Source organism: Ischnura elegans, chromosome 12 (assembly GCF_921293095.1).
Source record: "Ischnura elegans chromosome 12, ioIscEleg1.1, whole genome shotgun sequence".
Lineage (NCBI taxonomy): Eukaryota > Metazoa > Arthropoda > Insecta > Odonata > Coenagrionidae > Ischnura > Ischnura elegans.
In genome coordinates, this window is record NC_060257.1 from 37,640,258 (window position 1) to 37,662,174 (window position 21,917).

Here is a 21,917-nt window from a genome sequence, read left to right on the forward strand (position 1 = left end):
AATCCACAGTGGAAATTCCCAATACATTTTGAATCTATTTAAGATTTGGACTATTAACATGAAAATTTATTTATTATTTTTTTATTCTTTTGAAAATAAAATTCATATTTTATGCTCAATGGCTACAGAAAACAAATAAGAAAATTTAGAATAAAATATTGATGCTCATAATTGTATAGTTAAAAGAAATAGGGAGCAACGAATATTTGGTGCAATAAAATCATATTTTTTGATAAAAGTTATATAGCTTGGCTGAAACAGTAGACATGTAATAAATATGGCTGTGGTGACAAATCTGGTATTATGTAGTTAGTATTTCTGTTGTGTGTTGAAGTGAAAAAATGTCATCCTTAACCCTTTTGCTGCTTCAATAGATTTTTCATCGGTTCCATTATTTTGCCTATTATCCAGAAAAAAATGAATTGAATCATTCATTTGACGTCGCTGAATGTCGCCGCACGAATGGACGTAGTTCCGCTAGAATTTCGAGCAGATGGCAGCACCTACGAACGAAGGGAGGGTTTTTCGAAAACGTATATATTTACCCGCATGTCGTGTTGAAAGGAAAAGTTTTTTGAAAGTCGTGGAATATCCCCGCATGTCGCAGGCAATAACCATAATGTTTTTTGCGGGTATTCCCGCTTGTAGCAGCGAAAGGGTTAAATAAATATTCTTAATTTAATCAATCCATTTTCTTTTAACTGCAGCACACAATTTTGCCATTTTTATCTGTTTAGAGCAGAGGTCTCCAATTTACTAGGCCACGAGGGCCACATTCCAAGTTCCGAATCGCCCCCCGGGCCGGATAGCAAATTTGCCGATATCTGAAGTAATCATTCCAACGTCTACTGAAGTATCCGGTGGCGTATTTCTTATTTACGAACAGTTGAAGGCGACTTTGACGTGTAGTACAGCGCTGCAATGCTCCTAGCGGCGTCTCACGGAGTTAAACGAGCGAGAATCGTGCGCTTCTTGGAATGAGTGCGCGGGCCGGATGAAAGCCCTCCGCGGGCCTTATTTTGGAGACCCCTGGTTTAGAGCAATGTTCAGTCATTGTTATTTTTGAGTTTGATCTTATAGATAGTCTACTACAATTTATTTCTAACTTTTGTTGCAGCCAAAGCAAAAACTATGCTTAAATGCTTATCTTACATACATGTGTAGTACTCTGTCTGTTTGGACAAATGACTATGAGCACATACAATTTTTCATTTTACCAGAAGTTAGCTAATACTGATGTTATATTTTGAACTAATTTAATGTATAAAATGAAATTCCAACATTGGATTCATACCAAACTCCCAATTATCTGGGCTAATGATAGAGAGAGGCACCACAAATGATTGGTAAACATGGGTAATTTTCTTTCTTTCTTTCAAAAAACTTTCAATTTGATTTCTCATAATATTCATAATTTGCATTATTCAAACGATATATGTATTATTATCTATGCACATAGTCTATCATTTAAGATTGATTGAGGTCTTTCTTCACCCGACCACAATCTTTTTAGAGGCGATAAAGTAATTCTACTCGTATTCGCTCTGATCCGCATACTCCAGAAAATTGTGTACACCGGCTAGCTCCTGGCTGTAACTTATGCAATTTCTGCTTCCTTTGTCTCTGCTTCCACTTCCCCAACTGCCTTCACGTCTACTATTTACTTCTTTTCCAGTTTGAAGTTGACTGGTCGCGGCGTAAACATGCCTGAGTGCGACAAAATCTTGGGTTCCCTTGAACTTCAACCTCATACGAGGCCACAGCAATAATTGCGCATTTACAATTTGGAAAATACGTTTAAAGATTTTAGAAAATATTTTCTTAATTTATGATTAATTATCAACGAGCGTGCTGCACCCGCTCCCAGCGGGCTTCCCCCGCTCTTTGCAATGCAGGTCCACAGAGGGATAAGCGCGTTTCTAATTTAAAATGTAGAAAAAAAAGGCAGGGTCTTATGTACAAATTTAATTGGAATGTTCATGTACAAATTAAGGACAGAGGACATCTTTAAACACAACATTGGATGTAATTACACCATCCTCTGTTAAATGCACATGATGAATCATACTTACGTATCAACAGGAGACTTGAATGTGGAATCAGCCGCATTTTGATAAAAGTTATTTAAAGAATGTGAGATATTGTTGCAAATGAACAAATGTATCAGTTTGTGCGCCGTTAACGTCAGGAATATTGACCGGTTTTTGTTTTTTTATTATTATTTAAAAACCAATTTTAGGAAACAATAGCAATATTTAGGAAGTAAGGTATGCCGTCGCATGTTCTCTGATAAATTCTGTGCATTTTGGTACCTCATTTGTTGAGTTTAGTTGCGTATAAGTTGAGAAAAAGGTATCTATACAGTAGAAATAATATAGAAGATAGAAAAATCTTCCAAAATTAATCAAGTGTTTTTTCCTGCCTCTCATCGTCTTCTGCAATGCTAAAGCAGACATCCTAGTAACTTGACTCATACTTTGGCAGCAAGTGAAGAAAATAATTACATTTTACCAAGGGAATTTTAACAGAAAAAATAAGACTTGTGTATCCTTTCATTTAATTATGATAATCCTGGTGTTTTAGTGCTCGATTTTATTTTTTATTAAGATTGCATAAAACATAGAAGTAGGGTGAAACTCATGCATGGATAACTTGCAGCACAGATAATCCAAGTACGGATAATTGGGAGTTAACTGTATTAGGTTCATGGATTAGGTCTTTCCGATTCAGAGAAGAGAATGAATTCTGAGGGAGAAAGTCAAGAAGCATCGGGTCAACGCTAACCTGTGCCACCAAGTAAACTTGAATCATCCCTTGTCAGCTAGTAAATAAAATTATTCCCTTTTAAGAAGGGAATTCTAATGTAAATAATAAGCCTGGTGGAGCCTTGCATTTAAATGCAGTAATCCTTGTGCTTTTGTGTGCTATTTCATTTTTTATAAAGACCTCAGAAAATATTGAAGGAGTGAAAATTACGCATGGATAATTTGCAGCACGGGTAATACGCAACCGGATAATCAGGAGTCTCAATTTTTTTTTATTCAACTAACTTATTTTCTAGTATTCCTACACATACATGACTATAATATCACTTCCCAAGTAAAACTTGGATCCACCCTAATAGTCTATTTCTTTTTCTCAGGTCCAACTCTTAGGCTAACCTCAGATGTTATTAGAAAGTCACTTGGTGCTAGTGCCTTAGATGTTAACAATGAATACAGATTGACTTCATGGTTAGCTCAGCAAGAAGACCAGCACCGCATTGCACTATACCAATGTGATACAGCATTCACACCATGGACACAACGGTGCGTGAGGCAGGCTGATTGTGTTTTAATACTTGCTCTAGCTGAGAAAGGCCCTTGTGTTGGAAAGGTATGGTTTATCTTATTGAAAATACCATTATTTAAAGGGGAGAGAATTTTTTTCCCTCTAGTTTTCTTGCAAGTTGTGAATGTCAAAGATCTTGGCTTAGAATTTACGACACAATCTGTCAGTTATGCAACCCCAGGGTTTATTTTGATGGGTAGGGTAGAGCTCACTCCAAATTTAGCCATGCGCATAAAAATTTCATGGAGGATTTTTTTTTTTGGTGCCTGAGGGTTTCCCCCAGTGTATGAATCTGGAATCCTTTCTAGGCTTTTCTCCTTCTTTGACTATGCAATGAAGACTAAACACATTTGGCTATGTTTTTTAAGTTTTCTGTTGATTGAAGGGTCGTGGGTTCAAATCTCAGTTAAAACCTTCGGACACCTCCGAGCAAAATCCTTCTAGTGCGATGTGGCCAAGGTTAAGGAATTAGTCCCACTTCCCAGTTTGTGAAGATTTCCATTTTTTTTTTGTTGCACAGCATCCAGTATTGCCATCGACAATAGTTTGGCCAGTGATCCTCGTGGCATCTTCTTGTCAAAGGCACCCACAACCTGAAGGCGTAGTGAGGATCACTAGGGAAACTGTTGTCAACAGCAATACTGGATGTGGTGCTACTACAGGATTGGAAAATCATTGTTCACTACTTGGAAATCTGAGAAGCAACACTGAATGTGTGAAATTCACATGACCGCAGGATGAGCTCTACCATCACCTATCCAAAACAACCTTCTGGTTAAATCACTGAGTGGGTATGATACCCTCACACCCCTTTACAATGTAATGGAGTTCAAATTTTGATCTTATTGTGTTTGACCTTGGATTAACATACTGAAATATAGAAAAACAAAAATCATTCAAGAGCATTTGTGGCACCATGTCATTAGTTGGAAAACTTCATTAGCCCCAGAGGATATAAGTGTGAATTGAGTGAAAGTCAAGTGTACAAAAGTCAACAACCACTTGTTATTTGCCAATTCTATTTGCCTTGTTCATCAACTGTTTGTTGTGATTGTTTTGGTCATTTTGTTAATTGCAGATGGAAAAAGAAGTGGAGCGGTTGGCTATTCGAACTCAGAAAGAGCTTGTGCTACTTCATCGAGAAGGGGGAGATAGACCCACTAACACTGTGGAATGGCTTAACATGCGTTCTTGGGTCTCGTGCCATCATCATATTCAGTGTCCAAAACGCATGTTCTCCAGAAAATCACAGCATCGCCTTGTAAGTATCGATAGCGTTCTAGTGCGAATTTCAACTTAAGTTTCCTAAATAGGAGTTCATACTTCCACCTACAAACCAACCTGGCTCTTAAAAATGGATGGTTTCATGGACATTATTTACTCCTCCACCAGTAAGACGAATATTTGCCATAGTGAGAATCATTTGGGCACCCTATGATATCGTTTTATCAAGTTTCCGCTGTAGGAAGTTCAAGAACTGATGTGCACATCAGGCATACTAAATCCAAATCTCAAGTCATTTTATCTTTTTCTTGTGAGGTTACTTTAAAAATCACAATCAAAAATATGAATGGGTTAATGTGCAGAATATTCTCAAATGTACATGGTTGATTTAAAAAGTTATATAATATTATTTATTGAATAAGCTCTTAGTAACACTTCATTTTTTTCCTTTATGTATACTAATTTATAGTTTACATGTATTCATGGAATCATTTTACTCTCGGAAACAAAATTATTAATTTTATTTGGAGAATTTTCTTCATCCTGGGTAGTTTTTTATTACAACATTTATTGCACTCCTTTTGCTGGTTTAGGGCAGCTTTATTATTTTTAATTAAAGGCATTTTGGTTTTGGACTTGAAGGTGTAAGAGAAGGTAAATGAGGTTTGTTCCTGATAAATTATTATCTTCAACTGCTCTTGATGTATGTAATTGAAGTTACATTCTTTTGCAATTTATTGGGCGCAGAATGTATTTAATAATTCCCCATGTTTAGAATGTGTCATTTTTGATCCCTAAATATTAATTTATTGTCTTTTCCAGAATGAGATGTATGCCAAAGTATTATCCTCTGAGCCAAACGTGCATTCAGATTTTTCACGGCTGGCTCGGTGGTTGACAGGGACATCTGTTGGCTTAGTGCTTGGCGGGGGTGGAGCACGAGGGGCTGCACATGTGGGAATGATCAAAGCAATATTGGTATGTTGGCCTTTTTATTTATAGACTTGTTCTTGGAGTAGTGTCATTTTTTTAATAATAATAAAACAACACACATGAGACCAATGTTTTGGAAATGTGTTTTTCCATTGCCAAGTCGTTAAATGAAATAGTGATCAAATCTAGTGATGTAAATAATGTTAAAGTTTGTAATCGTGTCTCGCATTAATTTAGAGTGTACCAATAAGAATAGAAGCAGTTCACCAGAAAATAAACTGAAAGTAACTTAGAACTCTAATACACAGCTTTCATATATAATGGGCTCTTTGTTGTTACTTATCTCTGGAGATCCGTGGAAGTGGTTTTATTTTTTGCTAAAATTTGTTTTAAAACTATGTGATTTCGGTGTTTTATAAAATCTTGGCGGTGTTTTTATAATGTTAAAACTTTTGCACATTTATAGGTGTTTTATTATTTTTTTGTGCACATTTCACGATTGCTTATACTTTTTTAAGCGTTTAACATAACATTAAATACAATTACAAGAGTATAGAATTTCTGATAAAACAAAATGAAGGAATGGTTCATGGTACATATATCAATGGTTGAAGTATTAATATTATTGAGTGAGCAAGAAAAGGTGCACCGTGAATACTTCGCTTGATTGTCTTTGTGAGGAAGACTAGAGCAAAAATTGACCAAATGGTACTGAAATTTGTTTTCAGTTTTATTGCAATAGTGTAGACCAATAACACAATATTTAAGCTTTTCCTGCTTCTTTTTCTCTATAATCAGAATGTATTCTTGGCGTATGCGATCGGCAGACGGCAAATCCCCTCTACCCTTCATGTATGTACTTTTAGAGCCTTTCCCGAATTTTTGGACTATCAGGTTTTTCTACACTAATTCCAGCATTTAAAAATGCTTCGGTTGTAAGGAAAACAAACTCCTCTTTCGCCTCCTCCACTTTCTTTGACTGAGTAACTGTCTGTTCAAATGATAGCTGTCGTTTTGCGGATCCCCTTTCTTTCGCACGTTTATGTGTATTGCAATTGATGTGCTTTAACAAAGTGTCATGTCTTACAGATTCAAGTCTTTTATCCCAAAATTTACACAGTAATACATTGTCTTTCACATAAAATCCTTCTGAGCCGAATTCACTTGCCCTGGTACAAACGGTAACAATAGGTTTTTGTGGATTTCTCCATTTTCCGGGTTATCGCCGCGTTTCGTGGTCCGAGGTGACGACAGTTTCACCGCAATTTCGTCGTCTCGTCTGAAAGCGGCCCTCTATTCCCAGCCAGCAGCTGTGTTTAAGTCTACAAAATTGTTAAGTTAAACCCACAATTAAGTTTTTCCTGCAACAAGTTGTCTAATAATGCTGTTTACTGTGTTATGGGGAATCACCGAAATTACTGCTCTGCATTGATGCGTGCCGGGCGCATGAGCTTACATTTACGCTCTTTCACGGCCGCGTTGAATTTCTTTCAGGTTTTTATTGATTTAGAATATCTAAGTCTTCAGAGAAAGCACGTTATTGTAGACATTTCCGATAATTTCAGGATTGATAAATATGAAGCAAAGAGAGAGGATGTGATTAATGTAACAGTAAATTCCAGCATAGACATCGCTACAGTGCGTGATATTACGTGAATTCAATATGCACGAGACAAAACAAGCCAAATGACCTTGGAATTTTAATGAGATGGATTGAATGGACATTAAACAATGAAGGCTTAGGCTTTAATAAATTATGACTCATTAGATGTGATTATTTCGCTAATTCATCTAAAATTGCAAAAAATGCAAAATTTCGTTTTTATGTAGGTACTAATTGAGCGTTATTTCGTGGTATCTTGCGTTATTTCGCGATATCTTGTCTCATAAATTTCACGGATCTCTACTTATCTTTATGGTTGCACATTATTTTTCATGAGCCAAATTATTTTTTCATAGCAAATTTCATCCTTAGTGGTAATAAAATTCAAATTGCCACATTAGTGAGTTTTGCTTGATGTTTCTTGCAGGAAGCAGGAATACCAATAGATATGGTTGGAGGTGTTAGCATTGGAGCTTTTATGGGAGCGTTGTGGTGTATGGAAAAAAATATAACAACTGTGACTCAGAAAGCCAGGGAGTGGTCTAAAGTAAGTATTTTGGATATTTTTCACTATTAATGCAAAAATAATAGTTGCAGTAAATTTCAGAGATACGTGTTTGTTCCCTCTCATATGAGATAACGTTCTACACACATTGCAATATTGAAGGAAAACTCAAGGGGGGGAGCATAAAAGATAAAGATAAAGCATCTTGAGCTACCTTAACTTTTGTTGTAGTAAAAAAATAACCTAGTCAAATGTAAAGTTCAAGAAAGCTTTATTTAAACTGATTATATACACATTCAAGACAATACCACCTTATGATATAAAAAAGTTATAATTGTGGTCCTACAATGTTCGGAAGTGCCGGCAACCTCGCAAGGGGGGCACACATTCCCCTTACCCCTGACATGTATCTGCCGCTGCTTCCTTTGTTTTCAAAGGTTTTTCAGCAGTCATTTTCATGGTCAGATAATCTTGACCTCTCCCACTTAAAGAAATCTTTTCAAAATATCATTTCCATTTCCTCTTATTGGTGGGAACTGACCAACAATGCCTGCAAATTACAGTGAAATCTTTATTTTACACTTTTGGATGGACCACTTACAAAAAGTGCAAAATTGAGTAAATTGTTAAATAGAGTATCATTATTTAAAGGTGGTATTGTTTGGGACCTGATAAAAACTGTGCAAAATCAGGGAAAATGTATAATGGGGGAATGTAAAATCGAGGTTTCACTGTACTAAGTTAGAAAAAAAATACTAAGCCAGGGGAAGAAGGTCCTGCATTCAAAACATATATTTTATGATTCCTATACCATTTCCATGTTATTCCCTCCTTTAATTCTGTCCTAGTCTTTCCCCTTACAGGCGGTCCCCGACTTTCGTACACAATGCGTTCCCGAAAACTTGTACGAAAGTCGAATGTACGAAAGTCGAACCATTGACTTCCATACTAATTAGGGGTTACGTTCCAAAAGAGCGGAATATACGTACTAAAACCTTTTTTTTTCACAGAATTCATTTCAATTGACTTAATTTTAATAATATATTAATAAAACTCCTCAAATCATCTAATTTCTTTCGAAAATACGCAGAAAATGCAAATAAAAGTTTAAAAAACAAGAACTCCGTTGGCTATCGAGTGAAACTTCCTCTTGGCGTTTAAGTTGACATTCCACTTATTACGTCCACTATAAATAAAAAGGCATATCAAGAAGTATAACAAAATGTAGTTGTTGAACCTGCACTCTGGATACCTTTTAATTTTTACACCAAAATTCGACATTTGGCAGGTGACATTCGTGATCGCGTATATTTCGCATGTTATTCAAAAAAGACAAAAGACAAACGGAATTCGAGTGATGTTTCGTGCAATATCGTTGCTGAAGGTGTACATGAATTAAACAGCACTCAAATGAAAAAACACAATTAGAAAGAAGATCTTACTAGTTTTATTGAAAGCTATTTGATGATATCTAGTCAACTTCTCTTGAAAAATATCTTCAATGAAGGCTTTCTTCTTCTCTTGATAAAGGAGCCTATAGCAGGCAGTCTCTCTCCCAAATAAATCACCTAGAATAGAGTCAACTACCAACAGTTCCCTTCATTATATACGTTCGTATTGTTCGCATATACTGCCATTTGAAACAATTGAATGTTGGGATGCGCAATAAACATCGCGGGAATTAAAAAAAAATTACAGACCAACGTCCGAAAGTCCGAATTTAGCGTACGAAAGTCAAGTAAAAGGTGTCAATTTTGAACGTACGAAAGTACGAATTGTACCAAAGTCGAGTGTACGAAAGTCGAGGACCGCCTGTTTCTTTTAATCCATTGAACCTTTCAACAACCTCTTCCCCGATTATCGTCTATCAGGATCTCCGAGGGCTCCGAGTTTAGGGGCTCTTGAACTTTGCATGTGACTTGGTTATTTTTTTTATTTCAACAAAAGGAAAGGTAGCTCAAGATATCTTTTACGCTCCCCCCTTGAGTTTTTTCTGTATCCACCACTGAAAGGAAGTAGGAACTTCAATCAATAGAAAGTTTTATTAACGCATGGCTTGGAGGTGTAATGGTTTTCGCACCTTTTCAGCAAATGTGTGATCGATTTTTTTAATCTTTGTTTAATCAAATTATATTTTCACAGCAAGTTTTTTATATATACTTGGTTATTAAATGACCAATGTGAAGCATGGAAATATGTATTTGCTTTGATTCAGTGGAGTTAACATTTTTTATTGAGCTCTATTTTTATGGTGGTAAAAGACACTGCTTTATTTCATTTTGCTTTGGTAATTTTAAATCGTCCAAGTACTCAGCCAATCAGCATGATACACTGCTATCTGTACTACAAGGCATTTTTGCAAAAGTGTTCTGTGGTACCAATCACCTTGGTATTAAATTGATATGCTTTTATCAATCCTATAAGTGATCTCTGTGGCCATCTGAAGTATGCAGTGGCAGTGAAATTTCACGAATTGTATAATTGCTGTGCTTGTTTAAGAATCAATTCAATTGTTTAGAAATGATACTAGCCTAATGCAGCCACTTGTAAACCTAAATGGAAATTGCCTACTTTCTCTGTTATTTTTTCTGTTAGTCTTCATTTATTTATTTTTTATACTCCAAAATTTCCTCAGAAAATGACTCAGTGGTGGAGGCAGATAATGGATTTGACGTACCCAGTTACTTCAATGTTCTCTGGAAGGGGTTTCAATCAGACCATTCAAGGGACATTTGGTGACACCCATTTGGAGGACCTTTGGCTACCTTACTTCACTGTCACCACTGATATTTCAGCATCAAGTATGAGAATCCATACTCACGGTAAGTGATAATCCAGCTGCGCTTTCATTGATTTAATATTTAGCATAAGTATAATCTTATCATTATTTTTTGGGGACGAGAAAATATTGCCTTTTTTGAGATTTCATCTAGGTAAATGTAATGTTAACCGAGAAGAATCATGTTCTTTTTTGTCTATTAAAGACTGAATTGTTTGCACCTGAAAATTGTACATTGCACGTGTAATGAAAATGTTTCTTGCTTGCTCTGTTCTTTCTTAAAACTTATGAATTGTTGAAATTAAAGAAAAAATTGATTTCCTGGCACATTATTTCTGTTATTGCATTTTTTTTATTTGCAGTGGCAACATTCATTTTAATGTTTTGTTGCTTTGAATTGGCTGTTAAAGTAAATGTTTAAAATTTCATTACTATTTTACCATTTCTTATCCAGGTATTTTTTGTACTTCCAAAGTACATCAACCAATTGTAATAAAATATAACATGTGTTTCTTTATTCCATTAAAAAGCAAGTGGAGAAGTTTTGCCAGAGTAATTTCAAATCTATCTATGCAAGGCTTATAGTAATTCATTGCACTGTAAATTGTAGTTCTAATTTTTCTGGTTGAAAATTCAACTAACACTAGGAGGACAGAAGATTTGCACTACCTGGAAGGATGAGATTTAATTTTTATCCATCGTTTATTTTAATCCATTTAGGTTTTACTCTTTGAATGGCTATTTTTCTCACTGTGTACGTTACAAATTTCATGAAACATCAAATAGGCTGAAGTGTGCACCTTCACTTCAAAAAGTGGCACATAAATCGCTAACACAATTAATTGTCCTGGATATGTTTCATGAAAAATAGGGAGCGACGACACATTACGAACGAATACCACTGTTCCTCATTACAATACCCCAATTGTTTTCTCACGTAGTCAATGAGAATTAGTAATTGTAAATGAAGTTAACCCTGAAACTGGAAATTAAGAAATTGCACATCCTGTTATTAAGGCTAATTATATATTATTGATTTCAATGCATAGAGAAGACGTGGGTCAAAATCACCTGTAGCCATAATGCTAGGTGTTACAAAAAAATTAAAATTTAGCCATAAAAAATTATTAAATTCACTTTCATTATTTGTTGGAAATGAGTCCAATACAAAGATGTGAAATTCAAATAAAAAATTAGTACAGTCGGATCCGGATTTAAGGTCTTCGCATTTAAGGTTTTTCCGCATTTAGCGTTTATTTTTTTGGGTCCCGGTTCATTCCCTATGAGGACAATGTAAAAATTATCCGTATTTAGTGTTTCCGCATTTTGCGTTTTTCCGCATTTAGGGTCGTAAAAATTTGTCCCGCTCAAGATTTTTTTGCCCGATTTAACGTTTTTTCATGACGGTTCATCCAAATCTTCGAATTTATTCTCATCAACAAGAACAGTCTCATGAAAGTTTACCAAGAGTCGATAGAATCTACCGGGGAACGCTTCTTCAACTGCTTTCTTCCGCGAGCGCAGCGCTGCGACCTTCAACTCACAAGTTGGGTGGTTTGTCTTCTCGTAACGTTTCGCTCCCCTTCTGATCCAAACACCAGGTACTTTTTGTATTAGATCCGATCTAATGGAGCAAAGTCATCCCTTAATAACCTCGAACTACCTTATCCTTCACTTCTTGAACTTGACTTCGATGATACGTGACGACTGATGACACGAGTTATCCTCCGAGGGCCGCTACAATAATGGTTTTCTCGTTATGTTTCCAATTGATGGCTTATGCCCCTTTCAACTCTACTCCCTACGGGCAGTCGATTATTAGCCCAATATTTTTTCAGTCTGCTACTTTCTCTGTTCAAAAGAGGAGGCCCAATATCAATTGCGCAGTTCACTAGAAGATTCTTTCTATAATCCATTCTAAGGTCAGTTTCCACGGAGGAACAGCGAAAGAACAGAGGAAGTGTTTCCCCTGTCATGACCGTGAGTGAGAGCATTCTTTCCCTACGGAACAACATTATTTTACATCGTAATTTAGATATCCCGGAGCCAATTTATCGACATGCGGCTGGTTGATATCGCTGTCGATTCAAAAATATTTATCTGGTGCTAATTAATGTCAAAAGAGAATGACAATCGGAGTTATGACGAACTATCACGGTCCATGACTCTAAATAAATCGCTCATGCTGGAAAAAAAAATCACCGCATACTCACGGTAGAATAGATGAGCGCGGAAAAATACGAAAATCCGGCAGGTGGTTGGTGGTTGACTTCGACATCATAACCCTGACGAAATTGCCAACCTCCAGAGGCACTGACAATTTTTCGGATGAAATCCAGTTCTGTTGAAGGTTAAACCTTTTCACTTAACAGAGTTTAGCTAAACGTTATTCAAGCTCCAACCAAATTTTATTAAAAGCTGCCGAGAAACAAGGCGAGTTGGAGTCAAGGTGATCAGCGCGCCGCGTAAGCAACTTCTCCCGGCTCCATTCGACCTGCATAAGGCCGTGGATATATGACAACGAATCTGGTGTTATCATCGAGTTGAATCACCATCGACTTGTACGCATACTAAAATAAGATTCTACTTTTTTGAATGACCTCGAAATTCAAAATGTGCGCATAGGAAGCTTTTTAAAGGCTCATAAATCCCTTGTTTCGCCGAGGCAACAGAAAACGTTAAGTTAGCAAAATTCCAGAAAACCTCCCTTTTACTAGATATTCGGTAGTTGAGAATTCGGGATTAGCGATCTTCTGCTGTTCCTTTATTTCACTCATTCCTCATGATTTTTCGAGTACCTACTTACACCTTTTCTTATTATATTAGAAATGCTATAGTCACCTACATGTCACTTTTACAGAAAAAATTCTAAATTTCATAGAGACCACTGAAATATGCATAAAAATGGAATCACTAATGTCCATAATAATAATCCGTGTGAGAATGCTTTTAAGTTGATGTTTATTAGAATTTTCTTAAAATATTTCATTAAAACAATTGTCATCCTCTCATTACTTATTTTTACTACCCATTTTTTTTAGCTGATTCCTGAAAAGTATTATCCAACCTTCATAGGGCAGAGAACATTTCGTTAAAGAATTTTTTGCTGCATTCACCACCTTTTAGTTACTTAAAATAATATTTTTTATTCATAAAAAGCCATTCCAATCATTACCATCCCTAAAACCTGAAAAAAATGGCAGGTCCTCATTTAGTGTTTTTCCGCATTTAGTGTTTTAAATTTTGTCCCCCCTGAAAAACGTTAAATCAGGATTCTACTGTATTTAAGTTGATGGATCAAAGTGATTTATCCCATCCTTCTAGTGTTAAAGTAGCTATTGATGGCAGAGTTTGTAAATAATATTGACATTTTACAATTTGCATAGTTTTCTACTCTCAAGCTTGTCCAGATCGTTTGATAAGCTCATGGAAAACAACTCAGCTACAAAACATCTTCTGTTTAATTACAGTGGTTCAATATCATCTTACTTGTTAATCACTTCTTAGTTCTTAAGTCTGGGAATTCATTGGATTATGAATGTGTTTTCAAGGTCAGGAAATATAATCTTATGCTTTTTGAAAGCTTTACAGCTTAATTTTATGGAGTCCTCGTGTATTTTAAATGAGTATCAAAATGATTTTCAGTCCAACAGTTAGCAGTTTTGAAGACCCTCCAAGCTGTGCTCTTTTAGTAACATTTTCTGATGGTGCCATATTAAAGTCGGAATATTTGCTGTTTTTAGGGAAAAGCAGAATATGCTGCCTTTTGTTATTTCATTTCAGTGGAACCTTTGAGAAACAATTTTGTCATCTAAAATCAAAGCCTTAAAAAATAGAGTGTATGAAACCAATGTTTTGATAGTAGTATGTAAACAAGTGACCCATATTTTATTATTTGCAGGTTATGCAAATTTACATATGCCATCTAAGAAATATTATATTAAAATATGCCAAGGTTTTTAAACTCTGTTAATGTAATATGCATTATGCATGTCATAATTTATTGCCTCTAGGTGCTTTTTGCTTGAGAAGCTGAAAGAAGTCTATGTAGGTTTATTGCTCAAAGATATTTGATGCTTTGGATGAAACTAAAATTTTGTTTGAAAAATGCTGTGGAGTACTCAGTTTTTTATCTAGAGCAAAATCAGAATAATATTTCATGGTCAAAGAATTATGAGAAGCCCGAGGAATTATCATTAAATAATTTATTTGAGGAGTTCAAATGAGACATAATTTCTCAGGACAAACTTTAGTTGGTGTAATCTTTACTTAACAGCCTGCTACCGTCTCCAGAAATGTGTGTTGTACTATTAATCAAGTTCAGAATTTTTCCATTATATTTAACAAACCCTAATTCATTATATCCCATTTTTATCATTTCCCAAAATAATCATGTAGAAAGGTTGAATAGTGTTAATATTTTTCATTGAAATCTTATGCATTTTAATTCACAGAATACATTGATAATTATGGTGATGCATCAAAATAGATTCATTGACTGATTTGTCTATTCAACTGAGACATGCAATCAATAGTATTTTATTTGTCTTCAATTCTTGAATGATATAATCATTCACAGGGAAGTTACAAGCCAGGAAAATGTCATGGAATCTGTTGCCATTTGGAAGAGAAAAGCACAGGAAAATGTCAGGGAAAATAGTGGATGTGATTAGAAAAATTGGATCTTATGCTCCTTATATTCCTTACCCAACACATCATAAATATTTGCTCTCATTTTTTTATTTAATTCATAAAGTGAGGTGTACCTTTATATCCTGGCTTGTTGATTCATGATTAATGTCATATTGTGCTATTGCTTTCCCATTCTCAATTTTAAAAAACCCTTGGATGAGAAAATGTTAACCTGTACTTTGTAATTTGATATCCTTAGCTTCATAGCATGTGGCTCACAAAATTGCATTGAAATTACTTCTTTTCCATATGCTTTTTAGATATTACTACCTTGAAATTCTATAGGTTTAGGCGTTTTTAGAATCTTTGGAATGAAAAATACAGTAAAATCGTGATTATCAGTAAGTGGATTATTGGTGCATAAGTTTCACCCTCCTTCGATATCTTCTGTGATCTTTATAAAAAATAGAATTGAATGCAAAAACAGATTATCATAGTGTAACATAAGGATATAAAATGGGTATTATTTCTATTAAAATTTCTATTACTCAGAAAACATAAGTATTTTCTTTACATACTGACAAGGAATGCTTCAAGTTTACTTGGACCTCTGCTCTATTATTGCAGAAGACAATGAGTGGCTGAAGAAAACTCTTGATTAACTCTAGAAGATTTCTTTAAATCATAACCAATCATAAATTATGAAAATGTATTTACGATTTTCAAATGTATTTTTCATATTGCAAATGCTTACAGTCCCGCCAGCGAGAGTTGTCCAATGACAGTGCTAAGGGAGGGGCTGAGAACCCTGCGCCAGCATGGTCTGCAGCCAATTGCCGTCCCCCGAACGCACCTCACACCCTTGCCTAGTCATACAGCATTGTCACGTGTATATAAAGCACGGAAACAATATTCTTCTTTTGGCTCCTTACACTTGTCGTCCCTTCCATCTCCTTTCTTCACTGGAACCTTTTGTTTACATGTGACGTGGGCGTTTCCCTTTCTAAACTGGTGACCTTGCCCCCTACTCCGAACTAGACACTTCTAACTGTCATAGGACAACTCTCGGCAGCCGAACTATAATGATTGCCATGGCCAAGCATAGGGTTGAATACAGTCCAACGAACGGAAGTTTTTATCGCACGTAGGCATTTTTATACTGCCACTAGGCAAGGTGAAACAGGAGAGAAAGGGATTAGTGAAAGTGATGGTAGTGGGGGAAGTAGAAGCAGAGACTACAAGAGTAGAGATCGCATGAGTCACAGCCAGGCACTTGCCTGTATAGACAATTTGCTTGAGTGTATAGAGCAAAGGGAATATAAGCACGATGACATGCTGCAAAAAAGTTATGCTGTCAGTTGAAGAAAGCTCTCAGTGAGTGCTGAAGGTAATCTAAAATAACAGACTATGTGCATTAAAAGGATATAAATTTGATTTAAGAACTTATTAACATTATAAGACATAATAGTGAAATTTAAGTATCCTTGTTTGCCAATTATTTGTGCTGCATTTCCTCATCATTAGCATGGATAATTGAGAGTGTAGGTACTTTATGGAGATATTTACCCACAAGCGAATTTCATTATTTACCTTGAAATGGTTACTGAATTTTTTTCTTTTTCCCATTATATTCTATTTTCTATTCAACGTCCAAGTATCGATCTATTTTAAATTCATGGATGGTGTCTAAAACTAATCTTAATAGAATGTATTTTTGGCGTATAAATAGGGTTGACCGAAGTTGAAAATTTCAGCCTCAGGCTCAGCTTTGTAGTTTTTTAATGGTTATTGTGTGATCAAAAACATGAGCTAGGGGTTAAAAAATAGAGTGTTCCAGCTCACTGATAATAATAAATCCATTTTATACACTCGCTAATACATATTTAGTCTGGACACCACCATGCAGAATCAGTGACGCTCTTAATTTAAGTCTTAGATCTCAATCAAATCTCTCAAAATGCCAATGCATTGGCTGCATTGGCCACTTTGTTCGTCCTCTCTATAGAGTTATTATGCGTGAAAAAGTTGGTTGCAGGAAGTCAGCTATTTTTTCTACTAAATATTGATCATTAAAGTATAGTATTCAAATCTTGCATTTTGCTGTCAATTCAAAATTTTGAGAAATAACTGATGGTGTTCAGGAAACTGGATCTCTGCCTTGAATACACAAATTTCGTATGCCAATCATTTAAAATGGAGTGAGTTCCACCCTTATTTGTCAAAAATAGGCTTCCTCTCGAAACACAAGTGTTATTGTTCATTCAGTGTCACGAACGCATTCTTGCTGAGAAGAAACCATCAGAGGGCATCATTTTCACAAAATTTGTCTGTATGCGTATTTATTCACTCCTTTATTACTCAAATGCTCATGATCATAGAATGCAGAACAAGAAATTAAAGACCCATTCCGTCAATCTAAAATTCATTTAAATAAACTCTTGTCCATTTCGTATAAGCAGATTTTACTCAGTGACCCAAATCCTAGTTGCATTGAATTTCCTCATTTCAGTTAATTTGAACACCTAGTGGACTACCAATAAGTGTGGCTGTGAAATTATGATGTATCTGTATATCTGCAATGGACTAATTTTTTTCAGTAGCAGTGTTTCACTTTAAATCATTGATTACCATCTCTTTAGTACTTTGCAACCTACCACGTTTGATTATGAGATGGGATTTTTGGTCTTTAGCTGTCAGTACTGTAATTGCTGATTAGGGAGAATGCTCAGAAAAGAGATGTCTGTAATGCTTGATTTCTGCGAGATTTGTTGTCTCATTATCCAGGGTTTAAGAATACGTGGAAGTGTGAAATTTTTCGTTCATCTATCTGATGGTGAATTTAAACTTCTTTCGCGGAATGTTGCATATTTTTTAGGGTTATCAATCAATTTGAATTTTCAAATGTGTAATTTTGTGCTAGCCGTGAATGGGTATTTGTTTGTGGTCCTCAGGCTATCTAACATACAGTATGTATTGATCAATTTTTGCCTTGCCGTGGGTTGTGAGGTTTAAAAAAGAATGTGATGTCAATAACCTCTTTTATGTGAAATATATGGGATAAGGATTCTATGGATATTTTTCTTCATTATTTGTTTTTGTGTGAGTGAATCATTCTTAAGTTTCTTCATTTCAATATTTGATACATTTATTGTTATAGTGTTGCAGAAATAATCGTAAATTTCACTAAACACACATGTTTGACTGACAAGGGGAGAACACGTACCTAGCTCCACCTTTTTCAATGCCGTATTTTTTGCTCATTAAGGTATTGAAGCAGTGTCATTTCGAGCACGGAGATATGAGGACTACACTAGCAAGGTTTGTTGTGCCCTAAAATGTTAACTTTTTGTATTGCTTGCATTGATCAACCTCCAGATTAAATATAAAAACTACTTCTTTCAAGAGCACATGTCCTTAAGGCCCGTGGCTAGCAGCAATATGCGTGCAGATGTAATAAATCAGAAGACGAAACGATTATAAATTACCATATCTCTCGAACACTTAAACTCGTAATTCACATTACTCCAAAGTTAACTTCAAGAACCTACATACTAAAAGAGCCATTCCAAAATATTAATTCAATTAACAAATAGGATGGAATAAAAGTTGATTATTTAAAATCAACAATTACGCCAAATGTGTCTTGTGCTCACCGCTTCCCAAAATCTTCCGCAGCCCTCCAGCATAATAACAAGAGGATCACCTACAAATGTTGTTTCTTCGAAAAAAAAAGGCACTGTTATTGCCCACAATTCATTTTTTCGCATGTTCTTGAGGACAGTAGCAAGTGTAGTCTTTATATTTACGCATTCAAAATGACTCTGCTTTAAATACCTAAAGGCCGTTATGATGTTAAAAATTTTTCTCATGCCTATGCTTGCTGCAATTAACATTAGTGAAAAACTTGTCACCGTATGATCAAAATGAAAACTACAAAATATACTGCCATGACAAAGTATTGAACCCTAGCCCCCCGAGTGAGGGCTGGAAGCCCTGTCCACTAGACCAACTATCCCTGTTGGACAGCTAGTGCTATTTTGGGATTATATTACGCTTGTTAAAAATACCGCTCGGAAATTAATTAATTACAGCCAAACTAAGGCCCATTCAATGGAACCACTATCAGTTCAGAGATGTGTTCACCATTCCGAATGCCAAAAAATTTGGGCATTGAAAAAGGCGGAGCTAGGTACGTGGTCTCCCCTTGTGAGTGTATGTCAGATTTTTAGTCAGTACAGTGGATTTACCTGCCCCCTCCCTAAATAATATTTAGTAAATATCATTTTATCATCATAAATGAATGAAGCCTGAAGGAAGAAAAGACAAAATTGCAGAATCTTTAATTGGAATATCTGTGCATACTTTTTTTAGCAGAAACAAACTCTTACTTTTACAAATTTAGGTAGTTTGTGTCAATAAAATAATCCCGGTGGATATCAAGTAAAGTAAACCCCATCTGCATTCCATCTCTTTGTTCTGGTCCTGTCATCACACCTCCATGTATGCACACTTTCGTGGAATTTGACTACGTATATACCATAAAATCTCTTGCGTTGAGTTTTTTGTGGAGATATAACACAAAAATGTATTCCTACTCACAGTCAAATGTAAAACTAGAAATTTCATTAGAGCAGGCTACGGGTATAGAATGATTGGACCGATTATTCCCAAATTCCGTTTGTATTTGTCACTTGAGGAAAACATGTTAACAGGTGACAGCACGGTCCATTGCCCGTGAAAAGTACAGGTCATACAACATAATTATGTTGCTAACTTGAAGTTACCAACTTTTGCTAGTGGTGCTAGGGCTTAGTTGCACTATCTGAGGATATGCCAGTATCTCAGATGTCATAAATAAAGCCTGGACCCCTTTTCAATGCCCCAGGCTCTATCGCAGACAAGAAAGAAAAACAAAAAGTTTCACTATGTCCTTTTTACTCATAGAAAAAGAAACGTAGAGAAAGTGAGGTAGAGACAACCAGGACATAGACAGGACTAGAGCAGTTGGAATGAGATAAAATTCCAGTGAAAGACCTTTAAAATATCATTCAGTGGCACTCAATGTTCAAGTAGAAGTGGCTCATCTCAAACTACTCTCAAAAGTAGAGTGCAAAGGATATATTACCCAATTCTGAAAAAGTTCTGAAAATATATGGATGTTTTTGTGAAATTATTTAATGGGCAATTATTTGTACTAAGATCCCTTGAATGATCTATGACCATTGTTATAAATCAGCTATCTATTTTGTTGCCCTAAAAGTCTTGTCTGTCTGATGCGTGGTATGATGAAAGATGTGCATTCCAAAAACTGAGCTTCTTCAAAGCATAAGCACTTACATTTGCTTCGTTCACATTTTCTTCATACATCAATCATCAGTCTAGCGTTATAATTTTCTGTGTGAAATGTTGCTCAAGTTTAAAATTCTCTCCAGTGGACCAAGTCTTGTCAAGTGATTCTTTGGCTCATTCTTGGTCATATTTATTCAGGTGGGGGTCCTCTCAACACTTTCTATACCAACTTTTATTTTTTTATTACTTCTTAGGCTTCACAAGCTGCCAAAATTATAGATTTATTTTTTATTCACAGGAACCTTATTATATTAGAAACAATGCATGCGTAGCTAGAATACCTTATGTGCCAATAACCTTTCTGCTAGTTAATGAAATATGTGCCTGTTTCCTCAGTGGAAAGCCCTTTGAAGTATGAATGAATAAAGATTCTTGTTTTATTATTCAAGGCCTTTGTTAATGAACATGAGTTTCGCATTGGTAGTTTCTTATGGCACTGGAATCTACTAAAGCACATTCTGAAAAAATTTCAACTGTGGATTTCACAATCGTGAATAGTTACTGCATTTCTGTTCAAATGTTTATGAATTCTACTATGTGTTTTAATACTGATAATTTGCATTAGTCATCTCTGAAATATTCATTGCTGTGTTTATAAGCCCTTTTAAATTTTATTTATTATAATATCTATAGTAATTTATGATATATTGTAATAATTATGTTTAAGTCTTGAATCTCTCAAGGGAAAAATACAAGCCAAAATATGCTGAATCTTTTTTAAGAGGATTGCTTTTGATGTGGAAAAAACGCATGTATTTTGGCGTTAACCTTTACTTAAAAAAACTATTTTAGGCTGTTGCCATATTGAATTTCTGAATAAAATAATAACGCTTTTTGCATCTTTTAAAGTATGTGTCTGGGGCATTATTAACAGTGGATTCTTATAGTGTGTTAATATCTCTTATCACATAGTTTAATAACACATTGCAGTAAAGTGTTGTCCTTTATGCTGATTTAATATCAAAAGGCTCTCAAATAATGTCTGCTTGTGTCAGAGTAATCTTAGGAGATTTAAGTTTTGATTTTATCCTATGTGATTTATGCCCAGTATATACTTATCTAATTCATAATCATAGTTAATTTAATACAGTATGTATTATTATTTATTCCCATTTTATATGTTGAATATAACGTGGCATCGAGAATATGCCCATCTGATAGGTATTCACACCTCAGAAATTTAGCAGTTTAAAAAAAATCATGGTTTGAGAATGGCGTATTTATTATTTCTTGATATAATTTTCATGCTTTACTCGCTTTGGGTGCATTCAGCCACACGCCACTTGAAAAGTGATCAGTTATTCATGATGTAGCAATTACTTGGTTAGAGCATATTTAATGCAACAGCCATGAACATTACAGTATTATTTTGTCAGGACTAGATGCACTGTTACCCTCTGTGCATTTAAATGGGATATAGGTATACTCTAATGGAAATGTTAAGCGATGCAATAATTAATGATTTACTAGTTGCTCATTGCTTCACCGATTCATACACTTACGATAACTGATAGAAAAGGCTGTGAAGTGGCAGTATAAATGAGGTTTCTATGGCAAGGACT

General features: G+C 35.3%; 1 protein-coding gene across 5 annotated transcripts in view; it reads left to right on the top strand.

The window, feature by feature from the left end:
* Positions 1 to 21,917, top strand: part of LOC124169396 (neuropathy target esterase sws) — an 84,345-nt gene that overhangs the window by 37,100 nt on the left and 25,328 nt on the right. For all 5 annotated transcript variants that reach the window (XM_046547991.1, XM_046547993.1, XM_046547995.1 and 2 more), the window contains 5 exons: positions 3,143 to 3,375; positions 4,409 to 4,591; positions 5,377 to 5,532; positions 7,518 to 7,637; positions 10,231 to 10,417. In XM_046547991.1, coding sequence (XP_046403947.1) covers positions 3,143 to 3,375; positions 4,409 to 4,591; positions 5,377 to 5,532; positions 7,518 to 7,637; positions 10,231 to 10,417 — 879 coding nt within the window. The remainder of the gene's footprint in view (positions 1 to 3,142; positions 3,376 to 4,408; positions 4,592 to 5,376; positions 5,533 to 7,517; positions 7,638 to 10,230; positions 10,418 to 21,917) is intronic.